Consider the following 20,498-nt stretch of genomic DNA (forward strand, 5'->3'; position numbering starts at 1 on the left):
ATGCACTATACTTTAACCCCAGGGTTCACAGCCCTGTCTACCTTGGTACCAATGAGGTCCATGGTATTGAAGGACTTCCAGGTCACTGAAGAACCTGATTCCCTGCTTTCAGTAGGGCTTCACATTCCACTAGTATATGGGCCCACTGTCACAACAGTACCGAACTTTTCTCAAGCACTGTATTGTGGGGTTACAATTTAGTACCTCTGTCTCTGCAGCCTCTCTTTTGGAATAGACTTTTCTTACTCCTCTTCCTACTCCCAACAAAGGGATCTTCTCTCACCTATTCCTCTAAAGCCCCTTCTTCTGAGTTTTATGGGTCAGAGAGGAGTCTGGGGTCTCTACAGATCTAAACAGCGGATGTATGGAGTTATGAGGGTAGTCATGCCCTGCCTGGTATCCTTCCTGTTGGGCCACTACTCTCTTTCCTTTATAATATTCCTGGGTGGCTGTACTGGAGCCTCTGAGGTTGTTATCATGAGCAAATACTGGAGCCTCTGAGGTTGTTATCATGAGTCTTTGATATTTGGAAATAATTTATGTGTTTTAGATGCAGACAGCAGCCCGTGTAGATACACATATTCATGCCAGATATCCAAATGACTTATTGTGCCAAATAAGGCCTTTCTGTAAAATAAAAAATCTATAGTATTCTGTCATAGCTAGAAAAAGACAGTTACCTTTTCTGTAACTGGTGTTTTTTGAGATGTGTTGCTCATGTCCATTCCATATTAGGTGTGTGTGCTCGCCACATGCACCGATGCTGGAAGTTTTTCCCTCCGCAGTATCTGTAGGGGACCGGCTCTGGCACCCTCTGGAGCAGCGCCCACATGGCACCGTATAAGGGGCGCCACCAGCTCCCCCTCCCCAGTTCCTTCTTGCCGGAAACTCCGATAGTGGGGAAGGAGGGAGGGTTGTGGAATGGACATGAGCAACACATCTCATAGAACACCAGTTACGGAAAAGGTAACTGTCTTTTTCGAGTGCTTGCTCATGTCCATTCCGTATTAGGTGACTCCAAAGCAGTACACCTGGAAGTGGGTAGGAGTTCACATACGTGTAGATTTCAACACAGCTCTGCCGAACCCAGCATCGTCTCTGGCCTGCTGAGTGATGGCATAATGAGCGGTAAACGTGTGAACAGAGGAACAGATGTCCTGGATAGGAATGTGTGCCAGGAAGGCCACTGAAGATGCCCAGGCTCTCGTCGAGTGGGCTCTGACAATCAGTGGTGGAGGAATCCCCACCAGGTCATAACAGGTCCCTGTGCACAAGGTGATCCAGCTGGAAATCCTCTGCGAGGACACCGGGTGACCCTTCATCCTATCCGCTATAGCAATGAAGAGTTGAGTCGATTTTCAGAAAGGCATGGTACATTCTAAGTAGAAAGCCAAGGCCCTCCGGATGTCCAGGGCGTGAAGATGCCTCTTCTCACTGGTCTTGTGCAGTTTGGGACAGAATACTGGGAAGATGATGTTCTGATTCATATGGAAGGTGGAAACAACCTTTGGGAGGAAGGCCATGTGGGGCCACAACTGAATCTTTGTAGAAGACCATGTACGGAGGTTCTGAGGTCAAGGCTTTAATTTCAGAGACCTGTCTTGCCAATGTCACTGCCACCAGGAACGCGTCCTTCCATGACAGGTGGGAAAGGAAGCAGGATCCCAGAGGTCAAAGGGCGGGCCAGTGAACCTAGAGAGGACCAAGTTAAGATCCCACTGCAGAACAGGAGGCCATACCCGAAGGAAGAGTTTCTCAAGCCCTCTCAAGAATCTGACCATCATATCGTGGGAAAACACCATCTGTCCTTGGATTGGCAGGTGAAAAGCGGAGATGTCCGCTAGATACACTCTAATGGAAGAATGTGCCAGGCCCTGATTCCTCAAATAGAGCAGGTACTCCAGGACAGCCTGTATGGAAGAGCGTGAGGGAGAGATGCTGTGCTCGGACACCCAGCAGGAAAACCTCGTTTGGAAGCTCATACTACAGTTGTCTCTTTTTGTCTTCTCAGTGCATGACATATACCAACGTACATTCCCTTATACTCAAGCATGGGGACCCAAAGTTGGGGCAATAAATAAGATAGAGGGGGTGTCTAATTACATTTTGATAAATAAAAGAGAATTTAATTGGGTCTGGAGGAAGTCTACATTTGTATACCATTCGCTGTCAGGGGCATCAGGAGAAGGTTTAAATTCTATGTTAACTAAAGATCCCTCTAAACTTTCTTAGACCCAATTCTGAATTTGAAAATTTGGCCAGGCATTGCTGTGTGCATGAATTAGTTTGTCTCAGTATAGTGAGCAATTTTACATATTTAGGCATAACAATGAAAGTCAAAGTAGGTTTTCAATATTAATATTATTTCAGTGTGTCTCAATACACAAAATAAATGTTAGTTCTTTAAAGAGGAGCCAAATTCTGAATGAAAAATTCAGGTATTCTCTCTGCTTGAGAATCTTTATATTAATTCTTGTAGAACTTAAGTTTATCATGTTATTTTATGAGGAATATGTCAGAGCCTGCAGTGTTCCAGAGACAAATAGTAATTAATTAATCCGTGATCCACTTTACTGATAACATAGTAGTGAAAACTAAATTTCAGCTAGTTTAGGCATCTTTTCCTTTCTTGTGGTACTAATTATAGGATTTAAAATGTATAACACTTTTCGGTCCATAGAGTCATTTTACATACCAGGAATTGGAGATTATCTCACCGGGGTAATATATATTCATATTTAGCAATGGAATTTCATTCATTCTAATAGACGAGGAAACCAGTATTTTTAATACCAGGAGGTACCTGTGTTAGTCTGTATCCACAAAAACAACAAGGAGTCCGGTAGCACGTTAAAGACTAACAGATTTATTTGGGCATAAGCTTTTGTGGGTAAAAAGTCTCACTTCTTCAGATGCAACGCCTTCAGGTATTTTTAATATAACTATTTGAAATGAATTATCAGAAGTAAATATTATCCTTCTTTTTTTAACTAAATAGCTTATATCCTTGTCTTTGAACTAAATAGCTTATATCCTTGTCTTTACTAAATAGCTTATATACTTGTCTTTGGTGATGATGTGATGCAAAAACTTAGTTTCTTCCCATCCTTGTTGGACATCTGTCTGACCAACTAATCAGTTATAGAGCCCCTCCCCTGGACTTGAGGAGAGGGGGCTCTGTGACTGGTTGGACAGACAGACAGATGAAGCCTTAGTCTAATGCAGGGCAAACCTTTTGGCTTGAGGGCCACATCTAGGTATGGAAATTGTATGGTGGGTCTTTCTGCACCAGAAAGAAAGGCTCCCTTTTCCCTCTTGGGATTAGAGTAGTACGAGGTTTGGGGGCCTTGTTCTGGGCATTATGCCAGTCGCCTTTTGGGAGCTGGGAAGAAATATTTTTCCTCGCTGCCAGTTTAGCTAGGGTGGTGTGGGTTTTTTCACCTTCCTTGCAGCAATCCCAACACCTAGAGGGTATGTTAGGCTGTAAAATTCATTTTGTTGCAACTTGGCAGGTGCTTAGTGCAGGAAGTCATTTTGTAGGAGGTCCAGTTCCCTGATAAACTGGAAATGGATTAGTAGAAAGCACCTCCTAAAGAATTAATGGGGTTAGGGCCTCTAATCTCTGGAGACAATCCCCTACCCCCAATTAACCCTTCTACAGGTGGAGGGTGATGGGGATCAGCAATGGTGCCAGGAACAGGTTGTCAAGATGGAGGGCTGATGGCAGCTTCTCCACCAGGTGGTACAGATTACAAAGGAAGGATGACTTGCACTGGATGAATTTTTGAGATATGTTACTTAATAAAGGCTAGTTAAACCACAATCCTGGTGTCTTGTCTGTCTTCCTGTGGGGCCTGGGACAAAAACTTTCAGGCCTTTATTAGCTTCATAAAGAAACAAACAAAAAAGAAAAGGAAAACAAAAAAGAGGGCAGGGAGAGAAAATTTACCCATTCCCATCATTCTTTTGCAGGTCACTTTTAGCAGACCAAGCTAACTGGTATTACATGAAAACATCTGTTCATGTATATAACTACATTTTGCAATTTAGAACTTTTGTTTTATTGTTACATTCCATTTTGTCTTATGGGAAAAATCATAATGACTGTATTATAGTGTCTCTTCGAAAAGGTGTTTCAGATTATTGCAGAATATATTCTAATAGAAAATTAAAATGTCAAATGGTATGTTATATATATAAACAAATTCCCTTAATGCAGGTACTTGCCAAGAAATACTATGTTATGAGGCATTATTTTGGTTGTATGTTCGTTATTGATATTGTATAATGCCAGGCAAGTTCGAATAATAACTTCTTATTGTGCAAGGGGGAAAGTATTCATACAGCTACCAATTCATATGTTAACAATAAGGCAAAGACAATTGTTCTTTAATATTTCTAAGGCACTTTATCAGTTTGTTCAGGCTTAAAATGTGGCTCTCGCTTTTAAATGCAATAATTCAATGAGAATAGCCTTTATAAAAATATCTTTCTTTAAAACCAAACAAAGAAAATAAAAATGAAAAATGCTACCAATTTCAGTATGATCCAGCTGAAATACATTGTATAAAAATCTTGACAGTGTCTCTTTAAAAGAGACTACTGCATACATGAGACATTCATGTTGTTCCAATATTGTTGTTTACAGACTGAAGAATTTACCATTCACTTTTACTAAGCTTAAAGAACTTGCAGCTTTGTGGCTATCTGACAACCAGGTAATAACTTTTAATGTATGTCTTTTCATTAGTAGTAAGGAGCAAGATATCTTGGTAAGGGCCATAGATAAAACATATGTTTTAACAGACTATTGTTAGATTTATGAAGCTTTTAGTCCCAGCAGTTTCCATGTCCTCTGTATTAGCTACACATTCAGGTTCCGCTGAATGTTGTGGTATTAATTGGGAAAGCTCACCTTTGAAGGATTTATTGCTTTCATCAGGTGGGATTGTATGTCCTGACCAAATTCAATAAGTTAAGGCCAAGAGTATTCACAGAGGACTATAGTGAATGGGATCACTCGTGGCCCATGTTGGGACCCAAGGATTTTATATTGGGCATATTCTCTGTCTTTTGTATCCCTTAATCCTTCTGTGCCTCCATTCTTGTCTTCTGGCTCCCCATTCCCTATCTATTCCTGTTTTTGTTTACTCCTTCTCCCCACCTTTTTACCTCTTCATGTGGAAGAAAGATTCTTCCATTAACTTTTACACATGAGGCTCTCATTTGGTGTTTTGCTATCTTTCTATGCTTTTAAATTATCAATGACAACTCTTTAATTCTTGCTAATAGAAAGTAAACATAGTAAATAGAACTAGGATAAGTGTCTTAAGTCCCATTGTCAAAATTGACTTAGGCATTTAGTAGCCTAACTTCCATTGATTTTCATCTTCTTAGTGCTGAGGGACTTTAGGCACTTCTGAACATTTTAATCCTTGTCTAAAATGTCTAAAAAATTCATGAAGAGTTTTTTTCCTTGGTTTTCTTCTAAATAAAGGTGTCATTAGAAAAGTTTCCAACCAGAGCCAATAATATTTTAAGTGTTCTAGGCTTAATCCTCAGCTGGTGGATATCAGCATAGCTCTGTTGAAGTCAACGGAAGTATGTAGATTTACATCATCTGAAATTCTGGTGTTTTGTGCATCTTCCTTTTTTTTTTCTTTTTAAAAAAGCCCCAAAATTACAACTTCTCAATTTTTTGACTTTTGCCACAGCCAAGCCATGACGAGCAACCCATCTTAGGCCCAGATCCTACAAATATTTATGCACTATTTGTGCATTTAAAGTTAAGAACATTCATAAGTTTTTGTGGGATCAGAGTCTTATTATTTGTCTGTAGCATGAAAATCTGTAACTAACACGAGACTACTGATCCCAGAGTTCCAGAAATATGTTGGTCAAGTCCTAAGTGCCAAATCTTGTAGTCTTCACTTGGCACCTATATTCCTGCACTCTTGAAATAGCCTAAACTTCCACTAAAGTCAATGTGAGTTTGGGGCATGTAAAGAATGCACAAAGAGGGTCCTCAGTCCTTCTTTAGAGAAAACTTTCATCAACTTCTGTTGGAGTTTCTTGAGTACTCCTAGATTTGGTCCAATGTTAAAATGTTAAATCATCTTTATATGTTAATACTGTCTGTATTTTTAGGCTTTATTGTTAAACTAATTATGCAGCCAGCATTGGTGCTCAGAAATATAACAATCAACCAATTTACAAGCTGTAGATTAAGACCTATCAACCACTACAAATGTTCGTAGAAAAAGGAATTCACAGTTTTAGGCATTTAAACTTTTACTCTAAAAGGAAAAGAACTTACTTTTCACAAAAACTAAATATTCAATGTAGCTAAAAGTGATACTTCCATTATTGCAATAACTTCAATACTTCTTTTTTTCTCTAGAATTGTACACTTATTGCAGATAACTGTTGCTTCTTGAATTCAGGTCTGATCAGTATAATTTTGCATGGTCCAAACTTCCTATCACTGTAAACTAATCCATTCTGTTTGTGTGCAAAAGCCACTGAGACCCTGATCCTGCAACTACCTCTAAAGGTATGTCTACACTGCAGTGCAAGCCCATGCTCGAGCTGGGCTGAAGCCTAACCCCCCTTGTGTTGACACTGCAATTGAGCTAACACAGGGCTCAGACCTAGGGTCTTGGGACCCTGCAGGACTGGATGGTCTGAGTTCAAGTTAAGCCAGAACCCAGGGTCTGAGCTCTATTGCTTAATTGCAGCATACAGACAGCCCCGCTTGACTCAGATTCCAAGAGTCAGCTGGAAGTATCCCACAATTCCACGGGATAACTTCCTTAGTCCTCTCTATCCCAGCGATCTACAATCCACTCTATTGAAAATGGAAGCCACCCCCACTTTGCCAACGGCAACAGCTCAGGTCAGCGTTAACCCATTCTCTTTTGATCACCAATCTGCAAGCACACTATCAGAGAGCCTCCTGGTTTTGCAATGGAGAGTGAATCAGTCAAGCCTTTTGCAAAGCAAGCTGCTTCAAACTTTCTGCAACACACAGGGCAGGTAGTAAAATTTTCTCACAGTGCACCTTAGTTCTAGGGCTAGAGCAGTCACATTGGGAGGGAAGTGGTACTAGGGGCTCTAGGATGTGGTTACTTCGAGACGGTTCTGTGCACTGTAGTGTGGATGCCAGAGTCCTAGGTTTGAGCATGGGTTAGAAAAGTCTCAATATAGGATTAAAATACAATGTAAACACTCAAGCCCAGGGTTCCCTAATGTGGATCAGCTGACTCAAGTCCCACTAACCCTGGGTTTACATTGCAGTGTAGACATTCCCTGTGTGGGAGGACTCCTGTACCTGTACTGAGTACTGTTGACTTCAGTGAGGTTTAGCACAGACACAGAGGTCTGTTTGTGCTGAGTCAGTTGCAGGATTGGGGCCTAAGATGTTCCTCTCCCAACAAACATAGAGTATATATATTCCTGACTCTTGTTTAATAAGTAATAGTTCAGCATCACTGTGCTTGCCATAAGAACAAATTTAATCAAATAAGGAGATTTATTGTTAATACCAAGTAATTTTACTCATTCTTAATGTTATTTTTACTTACATAGCTAATTTTCAGAATTTTAAATGACATCTATATATACCTGAATGTAAAAAGCAAGCAAGCAAACAAACTGACGGGAGGAGGGTGGAAAACAATGTGTGGACTTCAACGCAGTAAACTAGATCCTTCTCTCTCTTCCCCTTCCTATTCCTACCTGTCAAAAACTGATCAGTAGAATGTGACCTCTTACAAACATAGAAATATCACCCCATAATAATATGAAAAGTTAATGTGGACAGTTGAGTGCCTGCTCAAGAGCCCATCTAGCTTGCACACCAACTGAGAGCCTATATTCTTTTAAGGACACATTATTTTCTTCAACTTATTGGACTTTTCTACAAGAGATCATAGATTAATTTGCATTAATTTAATTAAAATATACCAGTATCATCAGAATACTCATTGGGCCTGAGAACACAATCTCTAGTCACTTGCACCAGTTTCATACCAGTGTAACTCTACTGCCGTCAGTGGAGTTACTCCTGATTTACCCAAGCGTGAATAAGATTAGAATCAGACACTCAGTGCTTACACTGTTCCCCTTCCCACCCTCCTCTGCTTCTCATTTCACTCAGTCACTACAGTGTGTCAGACTCTGTTTTCCTTACACTGGAAATATTCCTACTGAAGTCAGTAGGAATATTATACATGTAATAAGAGTGAGGGATCGAAGAAAAAAATTCCACATCACAATAGTATGTTTTTTCAGTCAGCAGCTGTAAGAACAGTTTAATTTAGACCAAGGACACTAGTCTTACTTTCTTTTGATATTTTCTGTTTATCAGATCATAAAATCTGATTTTCTTGGAATTCTTATGAACAATCTTTCATTTTTTCTTTATAGTCCAAGGCCCTTATCCCTCTGCAAACTGAGGCCCATCCAGAAACAAAGCAAAGAGTACTGACTAACTACATGTTTCCCCAGCAACCCCGAGGTGATGAAGGTAAAATAGTGTCAGCAATTTATTACAAAGGCAAAAACATGTTTATAATGCTTATTTAAATCCTGGTGAGAAAATGGGGAATTTATTTTTAAATATTGAAACCATGGTTCCGTGGATGAGAATGGCTACAGTTGTTTATATAACAAACAGTGTATGCAAGGCAGTATATGTTTAGTCATACTGAAAAGGGTTCTAAACAGGCTCTTTTTGTATGTTAAATCTAAGGTTTCCCAAATCCTTAATTCTGGATTGAGATTTGTTCTCCCTTTTCTTTTTTTTTTCTTTGGGATGCTGGGGGGAGGAGGATCAGAATTGTGCCTTCTGACACACTGTATAAACACCCTGAATTCACTTAATTAGGGTTGCCTGGGGCCAATGAAAGGCAGAATTTGGTCTGATATTTACATTAGGCAGGAGGATGGCCTGTGCTCTTTCATAGATCTGGTAGCAGGAGGCACTCATCTAGTGAGTTTCCACCACTTTCCCATCCTCCCTATTCTGACCTAAATTACAATAAAATGGGATACATCTTAGTCTTCTGCTAAAGCAATCCTGTGACTTCACTCAGAGTCTTGAAATGCCATAATTGACAATATTTAGTTCAAACACAACCAGTTTGCACCACTCCTTTCAACTTCACCTTATTACATTAAAAATTATGTAACTTGTTTATAGGTTGTGACAAATTTTTGTCACTTTTCACACCCTTTGGATGATTTAAGTGTAAAACTGAAGGGGGTGCAGGCCTCAGCACAACATAAGTTTTTTGTCGTTTAGAGTATAAACAACATTTCATTTGTTTTGCTTGGTGCACTAATTACACATTCTGTTACAAAGCAGTTTTACTAAGCTATTACCTGAATTTTAACTGTAGATTTCCAGTCAGACAGCGATAGCTTTAACCCTACTTTATGGGAGGAGCAGCGACAGCAGCGGATGACTGTAGCCTTTGAATTTGAAGAAAAAAAGGAAGAGGAGGAAAATGCAGGAAAAGTTAAGGTAACTAGTTAGCTTTCACTTTTTCTTGCTTTATATATTGTGGATAAAAGATCCAATACACAAATGCCATGTTAACATGTTTTTATCTTTTAAACTTGCAGAGAGTGTTTGAGACCAAATATAATCATTAATGAAAAATGAGGGGTGTGTGTTCCCTGAAGTATGCACTAATAGTTTCCATTCACGCCCTTGTTACCTGACTATCAGATTTTGTTTCTTCTTTGAGTGTTTGCTCATGTCCATTCCATGCTAGTTGTGTGCATGCCATGTGCACTGTTGCTGGAGACTTTTCCCTTAGTGGTATCCACAGGGCTGTCTCTAGTGCCCTCTGGAGTCATGTGACAATGCACCGATATAAGGACTACCACTAGCTGCACACCCCAGTTCCTTCTTACAAGTCATGACAGTTACTGGAATGATCCTTTTTGCTGTGGCAAGTTCTCCTTCCAGTTGTTTCGACTTTCTCAGTTTATTCTTAAGTTACTGTAGTTAGTGTATATAGTTCTTAGAGTTAGTATATATAGTTGTGTAAATAGTTATCCCTGTCATCGAGGGACTTTTCACCCCAGGTGATGGGCATGCCCCAGGCTTCAAGACATGTGCCTCTTTTGACAAGCCAATGCTAGTGAGTGACCCACACTATAAGTGTCTAAAGTGTCTGGGGGAATCTTACAATAAAGATAAGTGCCAGATCTGCAGGGACTTCAGACCTCGCACTAGAAAAGACAGGGACATTTGACTGAAGGCCATTCTCCTGGAGGTAGCCCTCAGACAAGTCTCAGAACCAAGCCATTCCGAATCAGCGCCAAGCACTTTGACATCCGTGCAGAGTACTTCACCGGCACCGTGCTCTTCTTGGCGCTGTTCTCCATCTCCGGTGCTGAGGAAGAAGCATAACAAACACTGAGAGAGGGCGCTCTCTTGTGCAGAAGAGGGATAAGTGGGGAATGGACTGAGTCCAGCTTGGGACCTATCGCCGACTACTGGAAGCAGCTGCAGTGCTAGGCTTCCTTCAACACCGGAGGCATTCCAGGCAGCAAAGGACCTGCTGTCTCTTCTGATTCCTCCAACCCTGCAGGGACCACCGGCAGCCAAGACAGCTGGAAACAGGGGAGAGCAGGAAGTGCAGAGCTCCTTCCCAGGACCAACCACCTTGGCACCCCATAGGAGAGAGCCTTCCATGATCCTGGCACGATGGTCACCGACCTGCCACTGGTCCCCAGACTGCTGGGACCACCTGGTGACAGAAGCGGGTTCTGTTTCACTATGGTCACCACAGGAAGAATCCTCTTCGTAGTCCAAAGGGGAATTCTTTGCCCCACCAAAATCTTTCCACCAGTACCCAGCAGACTTTTGGTACTGGTCCTCTGGCTGACACATGGCCAGCGGGCCAAGGGCCAATGCACTGGCCATATTGAAACACCGGGAGTATTCCCTGATACTGGTGCCCCCTTCTCACTGCTCACACTCAGTGGCTTCAGAAAGATGCATTACCGGCCCTACCTGCTTGGCACCAGACCCTGATTCCAAAACTGATCCCAATGAAAGTAGTGGAGGCAGAGGAGGAGGAGGAAGCTCCCCCTCCAGTACAAGCTTCTTCTTCATCATCCCCAGCTGAGGCAATGGCAAGACCCAGTAACTTACTCCCTCGGGTCAATTTCAGGGCCCATCAAGTCCTCCTGAAAAGAGTCACTGTGAACCTGGGTCTGGAGATTGAAGACCTTAAGGTGTCCGCACACAGCCTGATCAACATCCTGGTGGCAGCTGCCCCCTCCAAAGTGGCTTTGCCTATTAATGAAACAGTGATGGAGCCAGTCAAAACACAGTGGCAAACCTGGTCTTCTCTGCCCCGCAGAGTATGTACCTTTATTCACACTCCCCCGGGGTCCCTGGTAGTGTCAGCAGGAAATAAGCAGGACAGACAGGATTATTTGAGTGCCTGCCCTAAGAATAAAGATGCCAAAAGACTAGACCTTTTTGGGCAGAAAGTTTATTCAACAGACAGCCTCCAGTTACATATTTCCAAAGAGCAGGCTTTGCTGGGGAGGTATGATTTTAATCTATAGGACTCATTGTCCAAATTTAGGGACTCCCTCCTGCAGAAGTCAAGACAGGAGTTCATAGCAGTCTTGGAGGAGAGCAAGAGTGTGTCCAGGACCTCCCTCCAGGCTGTTCTGGATGTGGCAGACTCAGCTGCCAGGACTATGGTGTCTGCAATCACCATGAGGCATTGTTCATGGTCCAGTCCTCCAACCTCCCTCACAAGGTTCAACAGGATCTCCCCTTTGAAGACTCCTCCGTGTTTTCGGAGCAGAAAGACTCAAAGCTTCACTGCCTCAAGAACTCGAGGGCAGCCCTGCCGACCTTAGGACTTGATACACCATCAGCATCCCGAAAGCACTTTAAACCTTAGCAACCTTCCAAATTTGTTGCGCTTCCCAAATAGGAGCCCCACAAAAGAAAAGGGAAAGGTTACAAGCATTGCCAACCCCTCCTGTCCACTTCCGTCTCCTAGTTGAGCTCTCATAGATATCCCGGTAGGGCCAAGCAGGCCTTTTGAAGGTGTGCCCGATGGCATTATACCAGTCTCAGCTCTGGATCCAGCCCCTCTTTTGTTTTTGTCTTGTCTTGTCACCCTTCAGCCCAGCGAGGTCATATATAACATTGAACCATTGGGTCTTCAGTACAGTAACAGTACAGTATCCTCCAGTTTGTGTCCACCCTTCCCTCCCAACCCAGTCCCTCCTCAGGGACTCTTCTCATGAGCAGCTCCTTGCCCTAAAGGTGCAATCCCTCCTACGTGTGGGGGCCATAAAGGAAGGTCCCTGAGATTTGAGAAGGAAGTGGTTTAACTCCCAGTATTTCCTAATACCAAAGGCCAGAGGGGTTTACAGCCCATCATGGGCCTGCATCACCTCAACAGATATCTCAGTTAACTGAGGTTCTGCATGGTCTCCTTGGTCTCCCATCATTCCCTCCCTGGATCCAGGAAACTGGTACACTACACTCAACTTAAAGGATGCTTATTTTCACATGTCTATCTTCCATGGCCACAGAAAAGTCTCAGGTTTGTAGTGGGTCAACACGACTACCAATTCACCAGTCTTCCCTTCAGCTTATCATCAGCCCCATGGTTCTTCACAAAGTGTATGGTGGTAGTAGTAGTATCGGTCTTCCTCAAGCACCAAGGCGATCAAAGGTTGGTCACAGACTCAGGCACAGCACAGCATCAGTAGAGTCTGGGCCACATTCCAGGTGCTGGGCCTGCTGATAAATGAGCAAAAGTCAACTCTGGTCCTGGTTCAGAGGATAGAGTTCATCGAGGCAGTGCTTGACTCATTCCAAGTCAGAGCCTTCCTGCTGGTACAGTATTCATTTCAGCCCCCTCTAAATGTGGCTGGTATCAGTCTACTCCCTAAGCAGGCAGCACTTAGATTCAGTGCTCACAGTCCCATTTCTGGTCCTAACTTCCATGACCTGGTGGAAAGACCAAGGATCAGTAATAAAGAGATACCCTTTACTGTCTCTCAACTCTCGGTCACTTTAGTCTCAGACATGTCAGACATAGGGTGGGGAGCCCACCTCTGCAACCTCAGGACCCAGGGCTCTAGTCCCAAGAAGAACTCTCCCTACATATAAATGTCAGGGAACTCAGGGTGGTACACTTAGCTTGCCAAGTGTTACTTCCCCACATCTCAGACCAAATGGTATAGGTCTTGACAGACAACACCGCATCCGTGTTTTACACCAACAAGCAGGGAGCGGCTTGATCTTCAGCTTTGTGCTGTCTTCTGGATGTGGGACTTCTGTGTGAAACATGCCATTCACCTTGAGGGGATGCATCTCCCAGGAGCCTGAAACATACTGGTAGATCACCTCAGCAGAGTCTTTTCCTCTCACCACAAGTGGTCTCTTCACCCGGAGGTCGTCAGTGTCATCTTCCAGAGGTGGGGGCCTTCCCAGGTTGACCTCTTCACCACCAAGAAAAGCAGGAAATGCCATTAGTTCTGTTTGCCGCACAGGCACAGCTCAGGCTCCCTCTCCGATGCCTTCCTGCTCTAGTGAGCAGATCATCTGCTATACACCTTTCCTCCAATCGCCTTGGTTCACAAGGTGCTCCTAAAAATCAAATTGGGCAAGGTGAGGGTTATCCTGATAGCACTGGTGTGGCCACACCACCATTGGTTCGGCATACTTTTGGACCTCTCAGTGGCAGCCCCACTCGCACTCCCACTCCATTGAGACTTGACTTCAGAAGACCATGGCAGGTTGCTTCACCCAAACCTCGCCTCCCTGTTCCTGATGGCATGGATGCTGCATGGCTGAACTCCAAGGAACTGCCCTTTTCAGATCAGGTTTGACAGGTCTTGCTAAGCAATAGAAAGCTTCCACCAGGGCTATTTACTTTGCCCAGTAGAAATGCTTCTGAGCTTTTAGCACACAGGATTAGATGCTGTTTTGGAGCACTTAGCCATAGCCCTGAGTAGGTGACTCATGAGGCAGAATCTTCCCCCACTCTCCCACTCCTGCTACACAGTTCCTTTCGCTACCTTATAACCTTTAGGGATCACATAAAATGTAAATAATAATTAATTTCCTTTATCAAATGATATCTCAAAATACAAATAGCCATGTTGTCCCTGGCCCTAGCCATAAGTGTTCAATAAATGGAGAGTGCAAAGAGCATCCTTCCAGTTTGTGCACTCTATATAGAGAGCAGGGACCATTTTCTGGGCCTGAGTATGAGTTTTAAATGAATGTAACTCCAGCATTGTCATAGGACTTGTTTTTTATTTTCATGGGTGTGAGATCATCATCAGTTCCATCTGTTTTCAGGTGGGGACAAAAATTTCTACTTCCAACATAGTGTCAGTGAATTATTACAGACTAAATACTTCACCATTGTAAGTCTTTGACCACTACTGTAAGAGACCCAAATTGGAAAATGATATCTGAGATAATGTCTTATGAGTAACAATAAAATCACAGTTTTTTAAATTCTAAAAAATAAAACACAAAAACGTAATAAAATTATAGCTACTCTTTGTATTTTACGTTTGGAGCTTCAATTTTCTGTAGACTTTTTTTTCTTTTGTTTTATTATAAGTTCTCTTCCACTTGGTTGTGACCAGATTAAATACACTCTAGTCCACTATTTATTTGATGTTAAATAGAAAATAAATTGACTTAAAAAATCATGCACTCATAATTAATAGGTTACACTGAAATCTTACAGTAGATTGATTACAGTTTTCTGGTTCAGTACAAATACAAAACCCAGTGAATAGTGGATTAAAATGCCAGTTTTATCCATTAGTATATTATCAGTTCAAAAAACCAAAAACTGCACTATTGACCTATACTAATAATTTAGAAATGAGCTGGAACAGAATACCATTCTTGTATTAACATAGTACGACTGCTTCGTAATGTGAAGAATTTTGTAGTCCTATTAGCTTTGTATAGTAGAATATTACTTCTAATTTTAAAAATACAGTGTGACATAAATATAATTTGGTTACAATTGTTAAAAGAAATACAACAGTATAGAAAATTGCCAGTAAAATAAAAGAGTTGCCATTACAATACAAAGGACCTTCTTTGTCTTTATTTATGTTTGTAATGTTTCCTAAAGAATTTTTAGAACTATTTTTTAACATTGTGTATGATGCAAATAACTATAACATGACTGTACAGAAAATGTTCACAGCATTATTACTACTGTTACTTGGATGGTGTTCATGCACTTAGTTAAATTAGAACAAAGCATTTGGAAATAGCTACATACTTTTATATATACAAAAACTACTATGTTAATGTTAGGGTACTAGGAATTTTCAAACGTTAATAATAGAGATGATAGCAATCGAAATCTTGACTTCCAGCTCTAAGAGGTGGGGAAATCTAAATTCCATCATATGCTATTTCCTTTACATAACTGAATACTGGCATTGTCCTTTTCAGGTTATAGCATTCATAGACTCAGAGAAGTGTAGGACTGGAAGGGATCTCAATAGGTCAGTCCAGTCCCCTGCACTTGAGGCAAGAATAAGTAATGACTAGACCGTTCCTGATAGGTGTTTGTCTAACCTGTTCTTAAAAACCTCCGATGATGGAGATTCCACAACCTCCCTAGGCAATTTGTTACAGTGCTTAGGTACCCTGACAGTTAAAGACGTTTTCCAAATCTCCAACCTAAATTTCCCTTGCTGCAATTTGAGCCCATTGCTTCTTGTCCTCCTCAGAGGTTAACTAGAACAATTTTTCACCCTCCTCCTTGTAACAACCTTTTATGTACTTGAAAACTATTATCATGTTCCCCCCTCAATCTTCTCTTCTCCAGACTAAACAAACCCATTTTTTTCAATCTTCCCTCCTAGGCCAGGTTTTCTAGACATTTAATTATTTTCATTGCTCTCCTGTTACCCGGGGTTTTCCGAATCCAAAGTTCTTGGTAACTTTACTCTTGGTGAGGCAGTGGCAGGAAATAAATCAGTGGGGACACAGCAATCTGACTAATAGATGGTTGACACCAGCAGTACAATACAAGAGTGCTCTTACTTAAAGCTACACTTTATTTAGTCTTAAGCACTGACACATATCCGCAACAGGTTAGTAAAACACCACAACCCTCAATAATTACCAGAGTCTGGAGCAGTTTTTGAGTGCCATGATTCGTCCAATGGCCAATCTTTCGTCTGCTAATGGGGTCCTAAGATGTGTCCACAAAGTGATTCAACTATCCCAAACTTCTCCACTCTTATTTATTGTGTTAGTATAACAATAAAATGTCAATCAAAAAACTTAAGGAAGCAATTTCAAAGGTTAAACCAGAGGTTTCCTCAGATCACTAATTAGACGGATGTGTTTTTGCAAAGTCTGTATGCTTGAGCATCCTGAGAAACACAACCCAGAGGGCAAATATAGATAAGCTTCCTATTTTCTAAAAGTACATTCCTCCGCAATTTCAACAGAAATCTTATCAGGAAGGACGCAAGGAAAGGCTCCCTTCTTGTGATCACTCAAATCTACTCGCCTCCTGGCTTAGTTATGCTAAGGCCTACTGACTTGACTGTTTTTGCAATAAGCATGATAATCAATATTCCAGCTACTGGTAGTGGTCCAAGCAATTTGCTGATCCACCAAGATCTCCCTGTACACTCCTTCTGGACTTTGTCCACATCTTTCCTGAATGTGGCACCCAGAACTGGACACAATACTCCAGTTGAGCACTTATCAGTGCAGAGTAGAGTAGAACAATTACTTCTCGTGTCTTACTTACAACACTCCTGCAGGTACATCCCAGAATGCTATTTGCATTTTTTGCAACAGTGTTATACTGTTGGCTCATGTTTAGCTTGTGATTCACTATGACCCCCAGATCTTTCTGCAGTACTCCTTCCTAAGCAGTCATTTCCCATTTTGTATGTGTGCAATTGATTGATCTCTCCTAAGAGGAGTACTTGGCATTTGTCCAGATTGAATTTCATCCTATTTACTTCAGACCATTTCTCCAATTTGTCCAGGTCATTTTGAATTTTAATCCTATCTTCCAAAACACTTGCAACCCCTCTCAGCTTGGTATTATCCGCAAACTTTGTAAGTGTACTCTCTGTTCCATTGTCTTCATCATTTATGAAGATTTTGAACAGAACTGGATCCGCACTCAAGATGCCCTTCCAGCTTGACTGTGAACCACTGATAACTACTCTCTGGGAATGATTTTTCAACCAGTTATGCACCCACTTACAGTAGCTCAATCTAGGCTATATTTCCCTAGTTTGTTTATGAGAGGTCATACAACATGGTATCAAAAGTCAAGGTATACCACATCTACCACTTCCCCCCCCCCCCCATCCACAAGGCTTGTTACTCTGTCAAAGAAAGCTGTTAGATTGGTTTGACATGATTTGTTCTTGACAAATCCATGTTGACTGTTACTTACTATCTTCTAGGTGTCTGAAAACTGATTGCTCTATTATTTGCTCCATTATCTTTCTGGATACTGAAGTTCAGCTAATTGGTCTGTAATTCCCTGGGTTATCCTTATTCCCCTTTTTATAGATTGGCACTATATTTGCCCTATTTCAATCCTCTGGAATGTCTCCTGTCTTCCATGAATTTTTGAAAATAATTGCTAATGGGTCAGATATCACCTCAGTCAGCTCCTTGACTTGAAGACATCTAATTTATCTAAGTAATTTTTAACTTGGTCTTTCCCTATTTTAACCTGAGATCCTGCCTCATTTTCACTGGCAATCACTATGTTAGATGTCTGATCGCTACTAACCTTTTTGGTGAAAACTGAAACAAAAAAATCATTTAGTACTATCATTTCCACATGTTCTGTTATTGTCTTTCCCCCCTCGTTAAGTAATGGGCCTTGATCTTCCTCTTGCTTCTGATGTATTTATAGAATGTCATCTTGTTATTTTTTATGTCTCTAACTCATTTAATCTCATTTTATGCCTTGGCCTTTCTAATTTTGTCCCTACATGCTTGTATTGGCTTTTATTTAATATTCATCCTTCGTAATTTGACCTAGTTTCCACTTTTTGAAGGATTCTTTTTTGAGTTTTAGATTATCAAAGATATCCTGATTTTAACCCAGGGTGATCTCTTGCCATACTTCCTATCTTCCCTATGCAGTGGGATAGTTTGCTTCTGTGCACATAATAATGTCTCTTTGAAAAACTGCCATCTCCCTCAAACTCTTTTTCCCCATAGACTTGCTTCCCATGGGATCTTACCTACCAACTCCCTGATTATGCTAAAGCCTGTCTTCTTGAAATCCATTCTTTATTCTCCTTCATTTTCTCTCCTACTATTCATTAGAATCATGAACTCCATCATTTCATGATTACATTCACCCATGCTGCCTTCCAGTTTCAAATTCTCAACCAGTTCCTCCCTGTTTGTCAAATCAAATCAAGAACAACCTCTCCTCTAGTGCTTTCTCCATCTTTTGAAATAAACTGTTTCCAGTGCATTTAAACATATTTCATCATATCATATTTATACCTATATATATTACAAGCACAGCTTGAATATCTATTTCAGTGCAATATGAATGTGTTTCAATAGTGATGTTTCACTTGAATAAACTGCACTTTTTAAAAATAAGACATACTGTGCAGGACAAGTATTCTATACTTTGGTTTAAATGATGCTCTTTACTGTGCAGTGCAGAAGAAGCAAGGTTATATTGTATTCTTGCTTTTAAATCATGGCCCAGATTTTGTGGTAAATCAAATGCATAATTAGGCCACATATAAATATTATTTCTTTCAACTGTAAATCAACCAAAGCTTCACCAAGGTTATATTTTACACATCATTTCCAATTTCTTTTTCCTGTGGGAGTTCCATATTAACTTGTAATATAGTAATCATACATTTACATTTTGTATTAAAGAGCATATCAAAACATACCATCTTTAATATATACTTTATTATAGTAAAGAACTGAATGTTAGTTCCCATAGCTTTTAGTTTTCAAATCAGTCATGTTTTTGAATTTCTAGGACATGCATATCAACAGATGTCTGCTGCATTTGGGGACCTCCAATATATTTTCTACTTAGAAAATTTTCTACTGATCGAAAATAAGATTCTATTATGTATATCTTTAAAGACTTAGTTATGCCACCCTGAGTCACACGAGTAGTACAGGAAATCAACAGGTCTATACAGGACTATCAGGAGTAAGGTACTATTCAGTGTGACTCACTGCTAAGTCAATAAGGATTTATTCTCCTGTTTTTGTTTATGCATAAGAATAGATCTCATTGACATCAGTGCAAGCTACATGTATATATCAAGGGACAAATAGTTCCACAATGAGTTATATTCTGCTATCAGTTATTCTGATGTAAATCTAAAATAACTCCACTGAATATAGGAAAATTATTCTGGATTTTCACAGATGTCATTAAGAACAGAATGTGATCTGATCTGATAGTGATCTTGATCTGAGAGTAGAATCTGAACCTCAGTATTCTTACGTGGTAAAAAATTGAACATACAGGGAAAGATTCTGATCTGTAATTGACATCAGAGGAGTTATACCTTAGATTAACATTAGTATAACTGAAATAGATTCCAGCCCACAGACTTTGAAAACGACTCATGATTAGATGTGGGTGAAATTTTTTAAACAAAGCTTTGTGAATTAATGTTGAATTTGCTAAATTGTTTCAGCAAAAAAGAAATGAGTTTAATTTTGACATTTTTAAAATGAATCATTTTGATTTTTTGATTGAAACTGCTGTTTGAATTTCGCTTCAGTTTAATTTTTTTTAAAGGTAAAAATAATGATGTCAAATGAAACAAAACACTCAGCCACTGAACTGAAAAATCAGTTTTTCACACAGCTCAGCTCATAATGACAAATATATGTAGCACATTTCTCAAATATTTTAATTCACTGCTTGTATATTATGTACTTATCCATAGTACTGTAACCATAGATTTAACTTGCATGTTATTTTTATTTCATATTTGTGCTTTAATTCTATTTATAAATGTTTAGGTTGAAATAAATCTAAAACGTTATCCAACTCCATACCCAGAAGACTTAAAGAACATGGTAAAATCTGTTCAAAATCTGGTGGGCAAAACAAGCCATGGAGTGAGGCCTGAGAACTCAACACCAGCTGCCAACAGTGAGCAAATTATGAAAGAAAAGTATGAGCACAAGTGGCCTATGGCAACAAAGGAGATTTCAGTGGAGGTAATATTACAAGATTGTTACTTTCAAGAGCTCAAGGTGGGTTTTAACCTGGCTCCATTACGTGACATTGTTTTATGTCTGATCTTAAAATCATAGGCAATTGTTTCTGGTTTTAACTTTTTTATTAGAATCAGATTAATTTTTCCTAGTTTTTCTCTAAAATTAGTTGAGACTCATTTTCTCAATTTTCAATCGGATTTGATATAAGGAGCTATTCTGCTGTTCATGTGTGTCTGTAACT

At 40.4% G+C, this 20,498-nt stretch overlaps 1 protein-coding gene across 1 annotated transcript in view; it reads left to right on the plus strand.

Moving 5' to 3' along the window:
- The window catches only part of LRRC7 (leucine rich repeat containing 7), a 352,531-nt gene that overhangs the window by 268,827 nt on the left and 63,206 nt on the right, over positions 1 to 20,498 (plus strand). Inside the window, exons 15-18 of the mRNA XM_045028890.1 lie at positions 4,649 to 4,718; positions 8,428 to 8,527; positions 9,402 to 9,526; positions 20,057 to 20,257. Coding sequence (XP_044884825.1) covers positions 4,649 to 4,718; positions 8,428 to 8,527; positions 9,402 to 9,526; positions 20,057 to 20,257 — 496 coding nt within the window. The remainder of the gene's footprint in view (positions 1 to 4,648; positions 4,719 to 8,427; positions 8,528 to 9,401; positions 9,527 to 20,056; positions 20,258 to 20,498) is intronic.

The sequence above is a fragment of the Mauremys mutica genome, chromosome 8 (genome assembly GCF_020497125.1).
Source record: "Mauremys mutica isolate MM-2020 ecotype Southern chromosome 8, ASM2049712v1, whole genome shotgun sequence".
NCBI classification, from domain to species: Eukaryota; Metazoa; Chordata; order Testudines; family Geoemydidae; genus Mauremys; species Mauremys mutica.